This window comes from Mustela erminea, chromosome 21 (genome assembly GCF_009829155.1).
Source record: "Mustela erminea isolate mMusErm1 chromosome 21, mMusErm1.Pri, whole genome shotgun sequence".
NCBI classification, from domain to species: domain Eukaryota; kingdom Metazoa; phylum Chordata; class Mammalia; order Carnivora; family Mustelidae; genus Mustela; species Mustela erminea.
The window spans coordinates 5,504,848-5,528,045 of NC_045634.1; the positions used below are offsets into that span (position 1 = coordinate 5,504,848).

Genomic DNA, 23,198 nt, shown 5'->3' on the forward strand with positions numbered 1-23,198 from the left:
AATATATGCAGATCATCAGGCACACATAAGATAACACTGACAGCTCAGGAAACAGCAATCACATTAGCGGGATGTATCTAGGCCCTCAAGGGCACCTGAACTACTCACAAAATGAACACACAGGCAATCATCTGCGGAAAGAGACCACACCAGAAGGTTCATAAGTAATAATACTGTGCAGGTATCTGCAAACACAATGAGCAGACCATTTGCAGATAGAGGACACAAAATTATCTTAACTATCAAAAAAAGAGGGAACAGCGAATATATCCAGAAAGAAATCAAAGAAATATCAATAAGAAGTCACATGGAACAGAAATTAGTTAGAAACAGAGAGCCAAGAAATACAGAAAATAATAGAAATTGATACAAAAATCGAGACAGAAGAGGAGGAAAAAAGAAACATTTCACTGAAACCATTAAAAGAGGAGCAAGTATACCAGCAAACAGTATAGGAAAGGGAACAACAGATTTACTAAAATGTTCTTCATAAAAAACGAGAGGACCTCAGAATGGATTGGAAGGCCACCAAATCCAGGGATAATAGGCCACATATGCAATCAGCATTAAAAATAGGAAAGGAAATAAGAACAGACACATTTTTGGTAGGTACAGGATCCCAAATATCATTATTAAAGAAAGAAAGACCTAATAAAGGAAAAACAATAAATACTGAAGAATCAGGAGGAAAAATCCATAGAAACAGAAGTATTAATGTAAGAACAGAACCTATGAGACATACTTTTGTGAGTGCACTGCAGCTAGAAAATATTATAGGAATGGATTTAATTCCAAAATTATATGAGGAATGGATGCCATTCAAAAGAAATAAAAATAAGAATATATGCTTAGCATAGGGGCGCCTGGGTGGCTCAGTGGGTTAAATCTCTGCCTTCAGCTCAGGTCATGGTCTCAGGGTCCTCGGATCGAGCCCCACATCAGGCTCTCTGCTCGGCGGGGAGCCTGCTTCCTCCTCTCTCTCTGCCTGCCTCTCTGCCTACTTGTGATCTCTCTCTCTCTCTCTCTGTCAAATAAATAAAATCTTTAAAAAAAAAAAAAAAAAAAGAATATATGCTTAGCATAGAACTCCCCAGACTCCATAGGGAATCATTTACTAAACAATACCCATTAAAATGGGTATGTAAGGAGATAACAGAAAAGATAATGGAATTATTAAAAGACAGTACAACTATTCCAGGAATGTCATCCAGTTTTATTGTCCCACATGTTCAGTGTTAAAACCTAGTAGACAATATAGGGTAACAACAGATTATAGAAATCTAAATAAAGTATCACCAAAATCAATGGGAGCATTACCTGACAGAGAAGAAGTAATTTAAAAGATAACTAGTTACAATGGAAAATATTATGTGACTATAGATATGTCAGACATGGTTTTTGCAATACCTATTATAGGAGAAAGCCAGGAATATACCAAAGTCTCATGGGAAGGCAAAAAAAATCAATTTGTAAGGTTGCTCCAAGGATATTTAAAGAGCCCAGTTATAGCACATACTATACTGTCCACTCATATAGAGCAATCATTGTACAAATCTCTAGTAATAGTCTATGATAACATAACAAAAAATAAGGAGCAATTAAGACAAGAAAAGGAAAAGTTAATATTGGATTTAAGGGAAAAGGGATGGACTATTAACAATGAAAAAATATCAGGCCCAGACACTCATTGTAAATTTCTAAAAATTCAATGGTCTTCTGAAGGAAGGAAAATGCTAGCTAAGGTTAAAAGATAAAATATAAGCAACAGGACCACCGAAAGATAAAACAGAGGCACAGAGAGTTAAAGGCTCATTTGGATATTGGAGATAGCATCTACCATACCTTAATATAATCTTAAAACCTATTTACAAAATAACTAAAAAGGCACCAATTTTGAATAAGCAAAACAACAGGCTTTAGATACATTAAGGGATTTTGTTAAGACATTTCAAACAATATACTATCAAGCAGTAGGAGAACCATTAAAAGAGAAATACTGAGGCGCCTGGCTCAGTGGGTTAACCCTCTGCCTTCGGCTCAGGTCATGATCTCAGGGTCCTGGGATCGAGCCCCGAATCGGGCTCTCTGCTGACTCTCTTCCCCCTTCTCTCTCTCTCTGCCTGCCTCTCTGCCAGCTTGTGATCTCTCTCTGTCAAATAAATAAATAAAATCTTAAAAAAAAGAAAGAAAGAAATACTGGTAAGTAGAGAATATGGTACATGGTCCCTGTGCACAAAGAAGGAACACAAACCTAATTTTCTACCAGTAGGATTTTGGACCACAAAGTTCCCATATTCAGAACACAAATATTCTATATTTGAAAAACATACATGGTAGCTATACAAAGCTTTAAAAAATATAGAACCTCCTACGGGAAATCAAAAAATAACAATGTCAAGTCATATACCTTTGCTCCACTGGATAAAACTGAGCCCAGAAGAATGGACAGGTATCCAAATTGATTCAAAACTAGCTTGGAAATGGTATATCCAAGACACCTCTTTCCAGAGACAACCAAGACTCCACACCGAGGAAATACATAAGAAGGAAACAGACTTGCCAGAATTTACTCCAAGGAGGGGCAGGCAAATCCATATTCGAAACCTAGGGAAACAGGACCCACCCTGGTCCAAACGTCTATCAAATGCCTGGTTTACAGAGACATCAGCCTCCACAGTCTCTGGAAGAACAACAGACAGCTGTAGCACAGAGACCCGGGACAATCTGATACTCAGGGAGAAAGGTAGGACTCAATCTGCACAACATGTAGAATTAATTGCAGTAGTATTGGCTGTAAGAAAATCATTAAAGGAGAATCAAAGCACCATATATATTTTTACTGACTCATGGGCAGTAGCCCTATGGTCAGGAAAATGGCCAAGAAATGATTCTAAAATAAATGCCAAAGACATATGGTCAAGAGAATATTGGGAAGAATTATATATAGCTTCAGAGAAAATTAAAATTTGTTACACGTGTGTCAGCACATAAAAAAGTCAACACAGAGGTATTGAAATACGAGGCTGATGCATTGACAAGAGACATTAAGGCAAAAGAAACAAAGGAAGGTTTAAAATTAAAATTAAAAAGAAATAAGAAAGGATGGAGACACACATTGCCACCAGTAATGTTACAAAGAGAGAGGGATGGAAAATGGGAGGTACTCAAAGTAATACCAACTGAAATTTAAAAAGACAGGAAACCAATATCACATAGATAAGGAAATAACAGAAATACTAATAACTACACATACAATTATGGAAATACATAGAAAGCATACATAGGAACACACGCCTTATATAAATGGTTCACTGAAAGAAATCTTAAAAGTTACTTGGCAAGAAATAAAAAGAACATTAAAAGAATGCATCACATGTAAACAGGTGATATATAAACACAGGTACACTGCATCAATAGATACATACCTACAAGCCTACCACATTTAATTTTATAATACAAATAGACTTTACAGGACCTTGAAATCATAGCTATCAACAGATATATACCACTACCATAGTAGACCCATATACAGAATTAGGGATAGCTCTGGTTGCCTCTAGCCCATCAGCTCATGCAACACTAAGAGCTCTAGAGTCATGGGCAGCTCACTTTGCAGCACCAGTAACAGTAGAAAGTGATTAGGGAACTCATTTGGCAGCCACCTTAGTTTAAAAGCTCTGTGATCTATGGGACTTACAATGGAATTACTATCTAGCCCACAATCCTATAGCTGCTGGATATACAGAGAGATTTAATGGATTGTTAAAAATAGAATTATGATTGATAAGAGAAACAAAGAAGTTTTTAACAAGGCCTGGATATAGCTTGCTTTTTGCTAAATCAGAGAGACAGGTTATAAAAAGATGGTCCTCATAAGATGTTAAACAACCCTGCCCCAGACACGGAAAAAAGGGAGGTAACAATAGACACACTTAGCACAGAAACATTTCTTGGACTACAGGGGCTAAAGGACAGTTGCAATTTAAGAAAATCCAGGACCTTGTTCCTATGGACATACCTTAGAATACCTGAAGAAAAATTACATACTAGAAGGGCTTTCCACTACAGATCAGAAAAAAAAATCTTTAGGGGTGTCTGCGTGGCTCAGTGGGTTAAGCCTCTGCCTTCGGCTCAGGTCATGATCTCAGAGTTCTGGGATCGAGCCCCACATTGAGCTCTCTGCTCAGCGGGGAGCCTGCTTCCCCTTCTCTCTCTCTACCTGCCTCTCTGCCTACTTGTGATCTCTGTCAAATAAATAAATAAAATCTTTAAAATAAAAAAGCTAATATATATTTTTATGCCCCTGGTTATTACTTTGTACTTTTCATTATAAGACAAGTCTAATGCACGCACACTTACATCATCAGTTAGAACACAAAAATCCAGTGTTGATCTAGTTTCCTGCTAATGATGCTGCTGGGCAAAATATTACTTATAATTATCAATATTCTCCTGATTCTCTGTCTTGCTGAACTAATCAGATACTTCACTTATTGCCACAATAGAAATTGCCACATTGGTAACAGGACCCAACCACGGTGTAGAAAAATAGCTAATTACACCATCTGCTTAATTAAGATATCACTAAAAGAATAAGTTTTTTTTACATTAGGAGAGAAGAGAGAGAGACAACAATTACCAGACTCAACCACACCAGACCTCCTAGAATCTCCTGAAAAGGATCTAGATTTGACACTTAAAATTTGGGAGGACAATCCAGATATGGAACAATACTTCTCATTCATCTAACCATCAGATGCACAATGGGTAGAACATACGTGGTCAGTACAGCACCCTAACTGTAAGAATGTAATTAGAATTGACTCATCTACCCATTGACAAAATAAGACGTAGAAACCCTTTACAGTTCCTGGTAGGACTAGGCATCATCTCTAACTTAATTATCTCAGCAATTCAGGAAGCAGAAATCCAAAGTTAAGCAAGAATTATATGCACTCAAAAAATGTGAACCCCTTACACAATGCAGTAGAAAACTTAGGTTCCAAAATTTTCTCAGCATTTAAAGAATTACATTCTATTGCCCATAGAACTATGTGTGATTATCATGCATACCAACTGGAATTTAAGTATAATAGTGACCATAAGATTCAGGCCCTGCAACAAAATTTACTTAATCTGAGAAATACTTATTTGAATGAACAATTAAAAATTAGTTGCTAAAGAATCAATAACCTTCTTGAGAGAGCATGGAATGATATTAGAAACATTACAGTAACAGGAAAAATGTATTCTTCTAACTGGACTGAATCTCTTTTACAATTAGACCTCTTGAGACCATCAGGTTGTGACAATACAGGGCAATGTAAACTTTCATTGTTAAGATTATTGGAGGTCGAAGCCTACTAGCATATGACTCATACGCTGTGCAATAACAAATACAAGGTAATACTGCACTCTGGCAACGTGTATAACCCTATGGATAGATGGATATTCATTATCCAAAGAAATGGTATTTCAATGATCTCATAACATGTACTATACCCGGCATGAATTGGAAATCAATGCTAACCTTTTTCCTTTAACAAAAGCACCCAGTGAAAAGTTGTTTTTTAACATGGGACTCTTTAATTGGATAATTTGTGCTAATGTTTATTCAGAGGTTAAATTCTTTAATCACATTAAGATGAAGGATACTACTATCACCATAAATAATGAACGTATTAAAATATTGTATGCTATTAATATAACATAATAAATAATGTTACCAAAATGGATACCTACATCTCAGAATATTCATACAGAGATCTTCCAATATCTTACCATACTAAAATAACAGAAATACCTTGGGTTAAAACTGACAAAATTGATAAACTTTTGGATGAAAACATGGAAGGACTCAAAGCAGACCACAAAACCTTAACCAACAAGCTAAACCATTTTAAAAATGCTACACAGGCCCTTCATGCAGTTTCAGCGTGATTAATATTAACTTAACTCCATTAAACAAAGACATAGAAAACATAATAAATGTTCCTTTCTAGAATTGTTAGCAAACTCCTTCAAACATGTGATTTGTTCTGACTCATGGTCTTACTAAAAACCTTTAAAATACCTAAAGATGGGATGGAATTATCTCTACACATTTGGGAATCCATTAAGGAAATTCTTCTACTACTTTCAGTTACCACTTTTGTTATATATCTTATTAAATATGCTATTAGAATGTTAAATATGCACTCTTACTCTTAAAAAGAAAAAAAATCATAGAAAGACTATGATTCTCCATACCCTCACTGTTCTTTTTTGGATACACCAAGAGTCTATACTGAAGATTCCATATGTATTTTTTTTATTTTTTATCTTCTTTTTGTTTGACTTTATTCAACTAGATGTGACTCTGAGGTGGAGCTCTTACTTGTGTTTGCTTGATTCATTTTAATGTATCTATCTTGTTTGGATCTGATGTGCTCCTTATCTTAAATGGTTTGAATTTAATTGATTTTGTTTGATTTCCATTGAAAACTTGATTAAGTAACCTAAACATGTCTTTTGCTATGTTACCAAACTACTCTTGCCATCCTGCTTTAACACATATTTGATTCCTGGCATGGCCCTTAGAGAATTTGCCAAGAGGAACCATGGGGTAGAATGTAGAGAGCAAAATGGAGTCTCCCACGTCAAGCAGGGGCCTGTGTCAAGCAATGACAAGAGCAGTGCAAGTACTGCAGCTAGGAGATAGCACCAGAACCCACAACAGCTGACCCCCCGGAACTGATCACCAAGAACCAGAGGAGGTCTGCAGAGACCCAAAACTAATTAAATCCCTTTAAAAAGGGAAGGATTTTGGCAGCCAACTGTCAAAGTCTTTGTCTATGACCACCTAAAAATGGTAACTGCCGCTGAAGGCTCTGTCCCAATGATCTCCATTATCTCCAAACAGAAGCAAGATCCTTCACTGCTTGAACATCAGAAGCGGTGAGTGCGGAGAGCTGACCCACAGACCGAGGCCTTATCTCAACCACACACCCGCAGACTGACTTCGAGTTGGTTCATTCACTTCTTGCGCCCTCCTGTTATCTTGTTCCTTGTATAGCTTGTCTTCTCTCCTGCCCTGGGTGCCGAGTAAGAAGCCCAGTTTCATCACATGGTGAATTGTCACTGAGTTTGGAATCCTGAACCTGATTTCTAATTGTGATTTAACATTGCTTTAGGATTGGATAAAGCTGACATAGTGGAGAGACACAGCTCATGTGTGTGCCTTCACAGCGGTTTCATGACACTTACCCAACAGTCTTTACAACAGTCACCATATGCACATTCAGCAGATGATTTAAGTTTACAAGTACTTCCTTCACAACAAGGGTCGGATTCACACTCCTGTGAAAAGAAAATAACTGTCAACAAAGAAAGGAGTCATTGTCATCAATTTTCATTAATCAAAGTCTTATCTCAGATCTAGTATCTTCTTTCAAACTGGGCTATAGCAGTTACTCTCTGGAAAATCACTTACTATCCTTCTGAAGTTCTCAGTGACTCTTCAGCTACAACCACTGAAAGTTCAACATCTTTCAAAAGACTGAAATCATACAGAGAAATGCCTTTTTGTCTTCTGGAACTGCCAGAACAAGATACCATAGACTGGTGGCTTCAACAACAGAAATTTATTATCTCAGAGTTCTACAGGCTAGAGGTCCAAACTCAAAGTTCCAGCCAAGTTGGGTTTTGGGAAGGACATTCTTCCTAGCTTTGCAGACAGCTGCCTTCTCACTGTGTGCTTAGATGGCTCCTCTTCAGTGTGGATGGTCTGATAGAGAGAGCAAGCAAGCTCTCTGGGGTCTCTTCTCTTAAGAGCAATAACCCTGTCAGATCAGAAGCCCATCCTTCTGACTGCATTTACCTTAATTACTTACCTAGAGGCCCCATCTGTAGATATAGCTACACTGGGGGCTAGGGCTTCAACATATGAATTTGGGGGAGGAGGATACATTCAGTCATACAGTTTCTTTAATCATCACAGAGAATTAAGCATCCACCAATACCTTTCTCTTCATGCTCAAGGTCTGACTTCTCTTATGGGTGTGTCTTCACATTATGTGACCATTCTTTTTACCTCGCCTGGCTTCTCTCACCCCACTTTAAACCTCCATGTCTCCCCCATGACACACACACCCCAAATCCCACAACCTCCTACCCACAGAGACACCTCCTCTACGTTCCAGTTCATGTGTTCAGGTCTGAATTGTTTGAGGGAGAAGGAGAAGGAGGGGGAAAGAGTAAGAGAAGGGACAGAAGGAGGAGGGATGTGAGGGGCCCAAGGAAATAAGCTTTTTTTCATTTTTGAAGAATATTTGTCCTACGACGGAATTCTAGGTTGACAGTGTCTTCTATTGAGAACTGCAAATATGCTATTCTATTGTCTTCTGGCCCTTAGCATTTCGGGGGGGGGCGGGAATCAGCTGCCATTCATATCTTTGTTCTGCTGGTTTTTATTGGCTTCTTTCATTATTTTCTCTTCACCTCAGCACTTTGATTACAGTACACCGAAGTACATTTTCTTTGTAATGATTCTGGCATGGGTTCACTTGGTGTTCTGAAATTGTAAGCCAATGTTTTTCCCTAAATTAGGGGGGTTTTAAGCCATTATTTTATTTTTTTCTCTCATGCTGTCTCCTGAGATTTCATTAGCAGTTACATGACTATTTGATAACTCATACATGTCCCTGATGCTCTGTTCATTTTTCTTTTTGACTCTTCTATTTATTCTTCAGATTGGGGTATTTCTTTTGATCAGTTTTGCCCACATTGACTCTTTTCTGTCGTATTAGTCTCCTATTAGTTCTAGCCAGTGAAACTTTCATAAATTGGACGTCTTAGTTCTATAATTTCTATTTGGTTCTTTATTATCTAATTTACATTTATCTCTAAAACTTTTTATCTCTTTAATCATGAACACCATATTTTTTTTTTAATTCTCTGATGATAAACAGGGGAATACGATTCATAGCAGTTTTTTTTCTTTTCTAATAGCAAAATGTTAGGAAAAAAAACCAACTCTACATGGTTAGACAAAGGTTAAACAAACTCCAGGCAGGCTGGTGGAAATAACAGCATAAACATTATTCCAAGTTCTCTGCAGTAAAATCCACCCAATGGAATAATTCTCATAAAAAGGAATGAAATATGAATACATACAACAACTTAGACTGACCTCAAAGGCATCACATTCTCAAAAGAGAATATATCTTATGACTCCATTTATCTAACACTGAAGTGGCAACACTACAGCTAGAAAACAGTAGAGGTAGCCAGGGCAGGAGTTGGGGGTGGGTATGAATACAAAAAGGTAACAGCAGAGAGTTTTTTTGTGTGATGAAAATATAGTTCTGTGTTAACTGAGGTGGTGTTTACATAAATCAATGAGTGGAATAAAATTACGCATGCAGTTAAAAATGGTAGTTAAAAATGGTGAAACTGCATCACCACTTCCTCATATCAGGGAGATCATATGATAGTTATCTTTCTCTGCTTGACTTATTTCGCTAAGCATGATACGCTCTAGCTCCATCCATGTTGTCGCAAATGGCAAGATTTCATTTCTTTTGATGGCTGCATAGTATTCCATTGTGTATATATACCACATCTTCTTGATCCATTCAACCCCCATGGTGATGCAACATGAGGGCTTAAGTGGGTAGAAGAAGAATCAATGAAACAAGATGGAATTGGGAGGGAGACAAACCATAAGTGACTCTTAATCTCACAAAACAAACTGAGGGGTGCTGGGGGGAGGGGGGTTGGGAGAAGGGGGTGGGATTATGGACATTGGGGAGGGTATGTGCTTTGGTGAGTGCTTTGAAGTGTGTAAACCTGGTGATTCACAGACCTGTACCCCTGGGGATAAAAATATATGTTTATAAAAAATAAAAAATTTAAAAAAAAAAACATTATAGTAAATGAAAGAAGCCAGTTACAAAGGTCACACATATGGCAGAGTTCCATTTATATTAAACATCCAGACTAGGTAAGTCCATGGAGACAGAAAACAGATTAGTCATTGGCAGGGACTGTGGGGAAGGAGAAATGGGGAGTAACTTCTTAATGGTTATGGGGATTCCTTTTGGGGCAGTGAAAATATTGTGAATCTAAACAGAGATGGTGGTTGTGTGTGAATGTACTAAATATCAGTGAACTGTGCACTCTAAAATACAGTTTTATATTCTGTGAATTGTACCTCAAAAATAAAAGAAAGAGTCCCTAAAAAAAAAAAAAATGGTGAAACTGAATAATGTCTGTGATCTAATTAATGCATCAATGTCAGTGTTCTGGTTTTTATATTGCATAAAGCTACGTACAATGTCACTTTGGGGGCAAACTGGGTGAAGATACATGGGGCTCTTTGCACTGTTTTTGCAACTTCCCATCAGTTGACAATCATCTCACAACAAAAATGTAAAAATAAATGAACCCTCGGGCGCCTGGGTGGCTCAGTTAGTTAAGTGTCTGCCTTCAGCTCAGGTCATAATCCCGGGGCCCTGGGATAGAGCCCCGCTTCAGGCTCCCTGCTCAGCGGGGAGTCTGCCTCTCCTCCCTCTGTCTCTTCCTCTGCTTATGCCCTGCCCCTCCTGCGGCATCAAATAAATAAATAAATAAATAAATTATAATTTAAGCCTTGTACCATACAAAAGAATTCAGATGAAATGGATCCCAGTCCTAAATGTAAACCCTAAAATTACAAGCTTCTAGGAAAAAATCTTTGCAACTCAAGATTACACAAAGATTCCTGAAATATAATACCAAAAAAGCAGAGCCCATAAAAGCATAAATTGGTAAAATGGGCTTTCATCAAAATGTAAAGCTTCTAGTCTTCCAAAAACACTGTTAAGGTAATTAAAGACAAGCTAGAGACTGGGAGAAAATATCTGCAAATCACGTATCTAGTAACGGACTTATATCCAGAATATAAGAAGAACTCTCAAAACTCAAGAAGAAAACTACCAATTTTCAAAATGTGGAGAAGAGGTGAACAGATACATCATCAAAAAAGATCTACAAATGGCAAATAAGCCACTGAAAACAGGCACCACATCACTAGTCCCTAAGGAATTGCAAATTACAACTTCCGTGAGGTACTACTTCACACTTAAGAGAACAGCTAAACTGAACAACTATGTGAAGGGTTACCAAGGATGTGAAAGAATTAGAACTTCCAAACACTGACAGCAGGAATGTAAAATGGTACAAACACTTTGGAAAACACTTTGAAAATGTCTTGAGAAGTTATACACCTAACAAATGACCCAGTCATTCCACTCCCAGCTATTTCCCCAAGAGAAATGGAAACATAAGTCCATAGGAAGACTGGTATGTGAGTCTTCCCATACAGCAACTTTATGTGTTAATAGCCCAAAACTGGAAAGAACCCAAAGGTACATGAAGAGATGAAAAGATAAATCAATTGTACCATATCCGTACTATTCAGTGATAAACAGCAATAAAAAGGAATGAACTACTGACACGGTAGCAACATGGATGAATCCCCAAATAACAGACAGAATGAAGCTAGATGGACAACATGAAATTCACTTACATGAAACTTACATGAAACTCTAGGAAATGCAGCTAATGTACAATGACAGAAAGGAGATCAGTGATTGCCTGAGGCTGGGAGAACAAAAAGGGATGCAAAGGGCGCCTGGGCGGTGCAGTTGGTTAGGCAACTTCCTTCGGTTCAGGTCATGTTCCTGGGGTCCTGGGATCAAGTCCCATATCAGGCTTCCCTGCTCTGCAGGGAGCTTGCTTCTCCCCCCAGCTTGTGCTCTCTCTCTCTTTGTCAAATGGATAAATAAAATCTTAAAAAAAAACAAAAAACAAAAAAAAAGCAAGAGGGCGGCAGGCAATGAATGGAAAGAAAGGATTACCAAAAGTCACAGAGAACTTTCTGGAATAATGATGTGTTTCTTACCTTGATCACGATGATGGTTTCACACAAGTATACACCTGTCAAAAATGTATCAACTTGTATCTTTAAATATATGCAGTTTATTGTTGACCAAGTGTTCTCAATTGCATATTTCTTACTCTTTGCTCTGTCCTAACATAGTTTATTAGTTCTTTTAGTAAAGCTTCTGTCTTTCCTACAGGCCGCTGAGCTCTGCTTGTCCTTACAGAAAAAGTGGAATGTGCCACACCCTCCCCCCTATCAGCTTTTAGTGGAAATCGGCTGACTACAGCAGAACACTTTTGTATCAAACCTCACTGGTCATTTCCCCTTGCTTACCCAGCTTCCTCTTAAAAGATTCTGCCTACCGACTTGCCCTCACCTTGACCCTTTAAAAGAAAAGCCTTTTCTTATTTGATTTTAAGGTGCTTTCAGATTTCTGAGATCAGAGCATTCTCCCTATTACAATAGTCTTTATTCTGAATAAAGCTTTTCATTATCTAAGTCCAAATTTGGTTTCTTTAACACTGTATTCAATTATACTTTAAGAAAGCAGCTAAATTGTTTTCAAAAACACTGTGTAAGACATATGGCTTCATAAAAGATTAAAGAATGAGGAAACAGATTATATACACGGGAATTCTGTTTATGATAAAAGCATAATTTTAAATGGTTTTATAACAACTGATCATTAATGGATAAAAGTTAATCCCTTAGCTTATTCCACATGGGCCCCCTCAACTAAAGAGCTAATATAAAATTTTCAATTACAAAAATGCTAACAGAAATTATGGAGGGCTTATGATGACAATCTTGAAAAAAGAGTACTATAAGCCAAGCCAAAATACAAAATTCAGAAAATCTTAAGGGAAAAAAACCTGATAAATTTCCTTCATTTAAATTTCAAATTTCAATATAATAAAATACATCTTACAAAAAACTAAATGTCAAGAGTGAATCCTAAGACAAGCCAAGAAACACACTCTTAACTATAGAGAACAAACTGATGGTTATCAGAGAGAGCTTGGGGGTGGGTAGATGAAATAGTGATGGGGACCAAGGAGTATGCTTGGCCGGATGAGCAGTGGGTGTTGTATGGAAGTGCTGAATCACTATATTGTATACCTGACACTAATATTATACTGTATATTAACTGGAATTTCAATAAAAACTAAATATATATAAATAAATGAAAAATAAATAAATAAAGGAACTCAGAAGAAAAAAATGTCAACTAGAAAAAAAGTAATAGAACACAAAATGGAAATGAATTAAAAATTATAATTAAAAAGCACAGATTGGGAGAAGAAAAGAGAGAACCGTAATGGAAACTTTAGGTGTTAATGACACGTCAAAGTAGTCATCGACTGTTACAAATGTTACTGTGCTGCAGGACGTGGAGGGTACAGGAAATTGTGTGTGTGGTGTGCGTGGTGGTATATGGGAACTCTTGGTACTTTCCATTCAATCTTTCTGTGACCCTAAAACTTCCTTAAAAGATAAAGTTAACTAATTTTTTAAAAGCTAAATTCTAAGCTACAGACAGAGGAGAAATATTAAAACATATACAAAACAACAGACTTTGCCCACAATACGTGAGCTCCTAAAAATCAATTTAAAAGAATGAATGACACAAGAGAAAAATTGTTAAGGGACATAAAATGAGAATACATAGAAAAAAACAAGCACATAGTCTATAAGCATATGAAAAGATTAATAATTGAAATAATAATCTTCTTAAGAAAATATGTATTATTCTTTCCTGGAAAGACTATACTGTAGGGGGCACCGAATGCCACCATAAACTATTGACAGGAGTGCAAACTGACACAGCCTTTTTGTAGGAAATTTCATAGCCTCTAACAAAATTTAAAAACATATACTCTTCAATTCAGTAATTCTACCCTTATGTAATTAACTTAGAGAAACACTTGCATCCCTGCCTATATAGACATTGGATATGCACAAGGATGTACTGTTTGCAACAAAAAAATACTATTTACAATAAATGTTCATTAATAAGAGTATGGTTCAAGAAATCATAGTATATCCTTATATGGGAATACCAGTACATCCTTATACGGGAATACTAATAAGCAGATTAAAAGATTGTGTCTACATAAGGTATTGACATGGAAAAATCCCCAAGATATACTAATAGAAAACAAACAAAAAAAGAAAAAAACCTCTGCATACAACATATTAAGTCTGCTATGCAAAAAAAAAAAAATCCTAAGACAAACCAAACGATTTACAAATGTACATTTTACATGTTTGTAAAAAGGCACAAAGTCTAAAAAGAAACACTATCCTTTTAAGAATGATTACCAATCCAGAAGGAAGTTTAAAAACTAATGGTGTGAAAGGGGAACTTTGCTTGTACTTACTATCTGAAACTTTTGCAGCAAAACAAAATCTGTGGTATTTGAGACAGAAGTGGTATTCTTTTTTAAAGAGTAATTCTGTAGTGTGAAAGTTCAAAATGCAAATATAGACCATCTTAGAAAGTTTTGTACTGAAGTGAACAGTTAGGAGAAAGCAAAAGATATATAGTATTTAAAGAAGAAAGATCTGAGAATGCCTAGAAAGGAAAAGAGCCTGGTCACCCAAACACTATAACATTAATTTAGAAATTAAACATAACCTTGTTAGGGCCTTACTTTCTTCATCTGATATGAGAATACAAAAAATATCCATCTCTTAGGGTTATTGTAAGGATTTTACCACATAAAACATTTAAAAGAAGTCCCTGACAGCAAGGGTATAATGAAGGCCCGCCATAAGTCCATCATAAAATACATGCTGTCTTTCTAGAGCATGAAGTCATCTGCTTCTAAAGCATGAAGATACAGTCAGATACAGAAGAAGTACTTGTGGAAAACATTAAGAATATGGTAAAGCTTAAACAAATCTAAACAAATTTCTTCAAAATTTAATGGAAGGCCAAGAAGGAAAGAACTTTTACACAGACCACTTTGAGAGGAAAATGTAAGATACAGAATAATAATAATAAATATGGGCATGGGCTTATGGCGCTAAGTGTGCATAAAGGTCTGACAGAGATCAGGAGACACAACACTGAAGGTTAATAAAGGGAGAATGCTCATCTAAGTAGCAAGAATTTTGTTCCTGAAGGACTCCGGAAAATGAATCAGCTTCAATTTATTATTAAAATGAGTCCAACCAAAAAAGTATTTCGCAATGGTAATGCCAGAATAGTGAAAGCTTACAAATGAAGAGTGAACCGAAAAACTGATTAGTTCTTTAAAGTAAATGAATGACCTAATAACCGTAACCGAAATGGCAGAAGTTAGCAAAAAATGGAAGAATAAACATGGTACTTTCCTGACATCAAAACAGATGACACCACTAGTTATGGTCTGGGAAGGAAGACATGGCCAATCCCAGGAATATGTCCCCACGAGCAAAATACCAATCCTCATTTGCCACTAACTTTTGCCAACTCCTATGCCAGTTGCCCAAAGCAAGCTATTCCATTTTTTCCAAATCCTGAAGTAATTTCACAAAGCAAAAATCAAAAATTAAACTGACCTTTGGAGTACCACAGTCACACTCTTCCCCGGGATCCACCAATTTATTACCACAGAAAGGAGCACTATAGGCTTCATCAGGCTTTGGAATATTAAGAAGGCAGTTTCCTCCTTTATTTAAAGTTAACTTCTCAAAGTCCTCTGCACTGCAACTGCTAAAGTTTCTGGAACCTCTACAATAAACATTAAGAAAAAGATCTTATGTCATAGCAATTATTCACTGGGATTTTAAATCACGTCCTCAACCAATAAGTGAATATTTAAAATGGCAGAAAATAAACTACCAAAAAATAGAAAAAAATAGAGAGAAATGAAAATAAATATAATACATTATTTCAGTTACTACATAATATTCACTATTGGGGTTATAATATATTATACCCCCATGAAAATATCTTCCAAACATATCAATTACATTAATATATAAAACCATAAGAAGACCTTAGAAATTATCTAGTCCTATCCAAAATTCAGTTTTATTTACATTCTATAATAAAAGTTCCTCAAATATTTGACACTAGCTATATGTTTCCCCAATCTTTTCTCACTCTACAGGATAACATTGTTATGCTCCCTTCACAGGGAGCCATGTGAAAATAATGTGAATGGGCTTTCCAGTGAGGATGCATGATAGCCACCAACAAGCAAACTGCACAGCGCAGAGTTTCAGCTAGAGTCTGAGTTTCAGCTAGAGTCTGAGGCTTAAACCTTCTGGTAATTCCTGAGACCCATGCTTAATACTCTGAAGGCTAGAACAGCTTCTAGAAATTGCCCACCTTGAGTTATCCATGTGAGATCTATACAAACCATGAGCTATCCATGTGAGATGTATACAAATGCAACTTTGATTTGTTCTACATGTTGTTGGCGGGGTTTGTTTGTTTGCTTTTTTGGTTATGGGTTTACACAGTAACTCTAAAATACATTCAGAGAGTCCCACTATTTTCACTTTTGAAGATTACAGAGAAAAACACCCACATATACACCAAGGATCTTTGAGAAGTCAAGTCCCATTGAAGTTTTATCAGGGGAATTTGGTGCGCTGAAAGACTCTCTTTCATCAGCTTGAGCAGTGGTGCCAAGAGTAGCAGTGGAAAAGAAAACTGTGTTGCATTATAGTTATTAAGGAGGCATCCCTGTCTATGTTGGCTCTTTTGTACATCCACAGAATCTAAGAAGCGGATTCTTTCTGTGACACATTGTGTTCTGGATATACATATTACACTCTTTGCTAACGTAGAAGTCAATAGTCCAGACTCTAGGCTCTTGGAAATGGAAAGCAGTCTGCCTAGACATTTTGGTACCATTAACTACCAGCTGAAAAAAAAAAGTCTTTGAATGTGGGGTTTTGAAGGATTTTAACAAACTGACCAGCAGACAAAGAAAGGTCAATTGTCTGGAACCAAATAAATAAATAGGCAAAGGCAGTGTTTTGACTCACATACAAAGAAAAGATATACCACAAGTCCATTAACAATAACAAAAAAGGCTTGTTTTCAGTATTCTTTTTCTTACTAATCCCTTTTAATGATACTGTGAGGAAGAGTCCTCTTGTACAATATCATTCATTCAAGTATTTCTTGAACGTTATTATGCACAAGGCACTCTCCTTCTGTACAAGGGATAAAATGATGAACAAAGCAGACAAAAATCCTCACCCCTACAGAGCATTCTAGTGAGTGAGTCAAACTATACACATAGTAAGTAAACCGGCAAGTATACAAAGGTGGTAAGGGCCATGGAGAAAAGTGAGAAGGTGAAGCAGGTGACCCAGGCAGGGAGGGGGAGGGAGGAAGCGATAGCAGTCAGGACAGGTACTTCAACCACTGTGATAACTGGATGTGTGGGAAAAGAACAGCACACCAGGAAGGAACAAGTGTGAAAGCCCTAAGGTAAAATCCTGCCCTGTGTGCACAGGGAACAGTAAGGAAGCCAATGGGGTTGGAGTGAAGTGAGTCGGGGAAGGAATGACTAATGAGAGATGCAGTCAGCAACAGTGAGAATAGGCCATTGTAAGACTCTGACATTCTACTGTGAGGGAAATGAGGAACTTGGGGAAGGTGGGGGCGATACAATGGGAAGTGGTGAGCAGGAGTTTTAACATGATTCGACTTGTACTTTAATTGGATCACCATGGTTCCTATTTTAAGGAGAAAGTACATACAAAGGGTTCTTGCAGAAATCCACTCAAATGCTGATGAGGTACCAGCATGACAGCAGTGGAAACAGTGAGGAGTGTCTGGATTATTTGTATGTTTTAAAGGAGCAGCCCTTAAGATGAAGAATCTAATAAAAAGAGAGAAGACAAAGATGACTCCAATATTTGGGGGACCGAACTACAAGAAGGAAAGAGTTACCATTGACTGACGTGGAGAAGACTGTGGGCGGAGCAGGTTTTAGGAAAGCTAATGGAGTTTGGGTCTAACAGACATCAGCTGACACTGTCAGAGTAGCAGTAGCTAGTAATTACCCAATTAACAAAAGAGACTTCTATTTATTTATTTATTTATTTGGTAGGAGACTTCAATTTAGACAGAGGTTTGTGACTGCTTTTTATTTGCTATTGTTGATCTATATATGATAAGTATCTTGTCTGCCATGTAGTACACATTCAATGTTTTCTGTAAGAATACACTAACCAGCCAATAGCCACAAATATACACATGTCTACACAACTGTGCAGACATGTGTATATTTCTACACTTGAGTCCCTAATTCTAATCTACATAAGGTCTATCACTTCTGTTGGGACACCTGGGTGATTCAGTCAGTCAAGCGTCTGCCTTCGGTTCAGGTCATGATCCCAGTGTCCTGGGATCAAAGCCCATATCAGACTCTCTGCTCAGCAGAGTCTGCTTCTCGCTCTCCCTGTCTGATGCTCTGCCTGCTTGTGTGCTCACACACTCTCGCTCTCTCTCTCCCTCTCTGTCAAATAAATAGATAAAATCTTTTTTTTAAATCTACATAAAGTCTACCATTTCAAAACAGATTATTTTTTAAATAAGTTTCCTAGTTAGTAGATGGGACACATTTTCTCACAAATACAATGTCTAAAATGTTTCATCCTAAAGCAACCCATTTAAGAAAAAAATCTGTTTCCCCACAATGGAGTTGACCATAATATACTGAAAAGGATTAACAAAATCAGAAGCATTTCTGGTGCTTTTTACCTGATGGAGAGAGTAACAAACATTTCCATATTGCTCTTCAGTAAGCCTATGGGAACTACAATGAAGATATTTTTCCCCAAGTTATCCCTGGATGGCACCTATAGTAATAAAGATGATCTTTCTCCTAATACTTGGTTTGAATAGCAACTAAAGTATTCTGATTCTCTACGTATCACCTCTGGGTGGTAGGATATTAATTTAAAGCATCTCCTCATCTCTTTTCTCACACCTAGGTAAGTTTCCTAAAACTGCATTAAAAGGAGATAGATGTAAATGACAGTAATGGAAACAATCTAGCAGAATAAAGCCAAAAAAAAAAAAAAAGGCAATTATCATTTAGAACATTCTTTCTATGAGTAATTTGGAAATAATGAGAACACAGTTCCACCATTACCATCCTAATCCTCCAGGCAAGGAGTAGGAAGTCCTAACAGAGGGCTCTAAATGATGGCAATTACTTAAACAGTGCCCTGTGGCACCTCGTCAGTTGAGCATCTGATACTTGGTTTCTGTGCAGGTCATGATCTCAGCATCATGAGATTGAGCCCCATGACGGGCTCCGTGCTCAGCACCCAGCCTACCTGAGATTCTCTCTCCCTCTCCCTCTGCCCCTCCCCTGCACACTCATACTCTTGCCTGTTCTAAATGAATTAATTATTTTTTAAAAATAGAGTGTCCTGATTATGGAGGCTTTCTGAACTAGTTGCCATTGAGGGCCATGGGTAAGAAAGCCATTTCTCCAGAAAGGTACCTCCTAGGAGGAAACCTCACACTTTCAGAAATCTAAGAGCAGTTACATGAGAAAAATACTACCAGCCCCTACCAAATACCTTCAAAATATCAGAAATCATATTACAAAGTTAGATTATCCACTTTTTAAACAGAACTGGCTCCAAATGGTTGAGCTATCTGGGGAAAAAAGTCAAATGTCTATATATATCGACTGCATCTAATAAAAAGCCTAACTCATAATGAACATTCAATTAATATTTACTATACAGGGGGCGCCTGGGTGGCTCAGTGTGTTGGGCCACTGCCTTCGGCTCGGGTCGTGATCTCGGGATCCTAGGATCGAGTCACGCGTCGGGCTCTCTGCTCCGCGGGGAGCCTGCTTCCCTTCCTCTCTCTCTGCCTGCCTCTCTGCCTGCTTGTGATCTCTCTCTGTCAAATAAATAAACAAAATCTTAAAAAAATAAAATATTTACTATACAGCATATGAAGTAGAAGGTGGGAAACTTTTCCCTGAAAAAAAATTTAATATCACCAAAGACAGCATAATCATTCTTCTCAAGCTATTCTTAGCAAAAACTATTCAAAGACATTGACCAACATATTACCAAAATATAACATGAAGGCACAAAATACCAAAAACGACTCAAAAAGAAAAAGAAAAGAAACTATAAGGGGGAGGGAAAAAAACAAGTACAATCCAATAAAGCCTCCAGACACTAGAATTATCAAATAATAACAAAAAACATCCTGCTTACTCTGGTCAGGGAGAAAAATGACAAGCTCAGAAATTTTAATAGGGAAATAAAATCCCTAATAGTAATACAGCATTATGAAAAAACTAGATAGAAATTTGGCAAATGAAAGATAATAAGCAAAATTAAGAATTCGATGTATAGGTTTAACAGCAGACTACAGATAAAGATAGTCTCAGTGAACTGGAAGATATAAAAAGAAGTTACCCAAAAAAAAAACACAAAATGTTAGAAAATATACAAGAAAATATAGGAGGCCGGATTTTGTGCGGTCTTACACACAGTTAACTAGAGTCCCAGAAGGACAGCAAATATGCAGGAATACTATGCACAGACACGATATGTAAAGAAGCAGTATATGCAAATACAATAGTGGAGAATTTATCACAACTTATGAAAAATATCAAACCTCAAACTTTAAAACTCAAAAAACAAAAATCCTCAGCAGGTATATCAGCGTGTATGCTTGTTTTTTTTTTTCTTTCCACAACTTTAAGAAACATAAAAAAACTTACATTTTTAAAAAATTTAACACTATGAAAATAGCTGACGTACATAAATCCACTTCGACAAAATAACATTTTAGTGATAGCTAACATCAACAGCAACATGGACCCCAAAAGAAAAGAATAATACCAATATGCTGAGAGAAAATAGCGGATAATCTAGAATTCTATATTCAACAAAAATGTCCTCAAGACGAAAAGAGAGGAGGGAGGAGTTAAGATGGCAGAGTAGTAGGGGGACCCTGAGTTTGCCTCCTCCCTCAAACACAGCTAGATTAACATTCAACTATTTTGATCAAAACGATCTGAGGATTGGGGCGCCTGGTGGCTCAGTGGGTTAAAGCCTCTGCCTTCAGCTCAGGCCATGATCCCAGGGTCCTGGGATCAAGCCCTGCATCAGGCTCTCTGCTCAGCAGGGAGCCTGCTTCCTCCTCTCTCTCTCTCTCTCTGCCTGCCTCTCTGCCTACTTGTGATCTCTGTCAAATAAATAAATAAAATCTTTAAAAAAAAACAAAAACGATCTGAGGATTAAGGAAACAATCTGCAGAGTTGGACAGAATGCGGCAGATGTGAGGTTCTAAGCCATGAACTGGGGAAGAGGAAAGCCACGGGGCTGAGAGGAGAGGGAACCACTTTCACAGAGCAAAGTCAGGGAGAGGGAGAGGGAGAGAGAAGATGCAGCAGGTAGGGACCACACAGTAAGTGAGGAAATCCTCTGGGTCGCACTCTGCGTGAGATTTCTGCCCTTCCCGGAGCATATTTGGAAGACTGAATTTTTCCTCTCCAAGAACAAAGGGCCAGCTGGGAGCCACGCAATGGCTCGCCGTCTCATCCTCAGGAAGGGGAACTTATAGCAGCTTTTTGCTGTCTGCCACAATAGAATCAACCCTCTGTGTAACTGCCTTTCTCAGACAGACAGGAGTAGGGGACCAACTCTTCTGAAAATGACAGATAATCTGGTTGCAGCTTTTCAGTGTGTGTTACGGTAGACTCCAGCCTCCATGGGCACACTGTGACTGCTTTTCTGGGACAGGACAGAGCACCATAAGGTTCTCCCGGTGAGGAGGGGGGTGTGGAATGATTCCGCACCTTGCCAGGACCTTTAAAACGTGGGAGTGTTGAGTCCCAGCCACAGAGCAGAGATGACATACAGGAGATCTGTGATGTAGGGCATGCTGACGGCCCAGAAACAGACAGGTTAAGGACAGGGAACTGAAGAAAGCCCGGGCACAGAAGATTATTTGCTTTTCTGAAACAGCCTCCTGAAGAGCAGTAGCCAGAAGTTCCCCTCCCTGAGGACGAGAGGGCGAGGTGATGCCATATTCTTCCCCCTTCACTCTTCCTCCTCCTGCCCACCAAAATGGGTGAACTTCATACAGAAACATAGTAAGTAGCTCCAGTGAAGGCTGGAGTCCCCTACTAAATGTCACACCCCTGTGCTTGGCAGGGGCATCATTGTAAGGGCAAGTTCACATGTGAACCAGCCCAGTAGGCCTCTCAATCAGAAGACCAAGAGAGGTACCCCCCAAGTACCAAGTATACTGATTAAAGAATGTTCCAAAACTCAGCTTCTAGTGGAAATAGGAATAGGCTTGTTTCTTTTTTTTCCCCTTAGTTTTTAATTTTTTCAAATTTTTCTGTCTTTTTATTATTTTATCTTCTATATATTTTTTCTTTTTTTCTCTTTTTTTGGGGGGGGGGGATCAGGGTTATAATTTTTTGCTCATTTGTTGGTTTGTGTGTTTCTTTCTCTTGTTTTTTGGATGAGGTTTTTTTTTTCTTTTCTTCTTTCCTTACTCTTTTAACTTCCTTCTTTCTTCTTTTTTGGAATCAGACTCATAGTTATTTTGTTTATTTCTTCATCTGCATTTTTGTTCCTTTTGTTTTTCTCTCATCCTGGATCAGGCTTTTTCTTTTTTCTTTTTCCTTTCTTTTCTTTTCCAGGTTTATCTTAACAAACAAATCAAACAACACCTACTTAAAGGTCCAACCACTCTCTACTACAAGCAAGGAGGAACTCTGGAGAGGACAGACCAATGGGAAAGAACAGCCAAATTTAACAGCACAGTATACATAGTACACACTAGAAATGCTTACTGAAGATTTTTGTTGTTATTGTTGTTCTTATTGTGAAGTTTTTTTTTTCTTTTTCTTTCTTTTTTTCTTTAATGAACAAAATGTTGAGACACAGAAAGTGACCCCAAAAGAAAGAACAGGAGGTAGTATTCACAGCCAGGGAGTTAATCAATATGGATATAAGTAAGATGTCTGCACTAGAATTTAAAACGAAGATTATAAAGATACTATCCAGGCTTGAAAAAAGCATGGAAGACACTAGAGAATCCCTTACTATAGAGATAAGACAACTAAAATTTAGTCAGGCCAAAATTAGCAGTACTATAACCCAGATGCAGTCCCAAGTAAAGGCCATAAAAACAAATGAATGGAATAGAAGAGCAAATCAGTAATACATAAGTTAAAATTGTGGAAAATAATGAAGCTGAAAAGAAGAGGGAAAGAAAACTATTAGATCACAAACATGGACTTAGGGAACTGAGCAATTCCATAAAGTGAAATAATATCCATAT

General features: G+C 37.6%; 1 protein-coding gene across 1 annotated transcript in view; it reads right to left on the reverse strand.

Annotated features, from left to right (window-relative positions):
- Positions 1–23,198, reverse strand: part of ADAM9 (ADAM metallopeptidase domain 9) — a 147,957-nt gene that overhangs the window by 62,157 nt on the left and 62,602 nt on the right. The window contains exons 12-13 of the mRNA XM_032329020.1: positions 15,452–15,623; positions 7,246–7,338 (exon numbers count right to left, since the gene is read on the reverse strand). Of these exons, the coding sequence (XP_032184911.1) occupies positions 7,246–7,338; positions 15,452–15,623 (265 nt within the window). The remainder of the gene's footprint in view (positions 1–7,245; positions 7,339–15,451; positions 15,624–23,198) is intronic.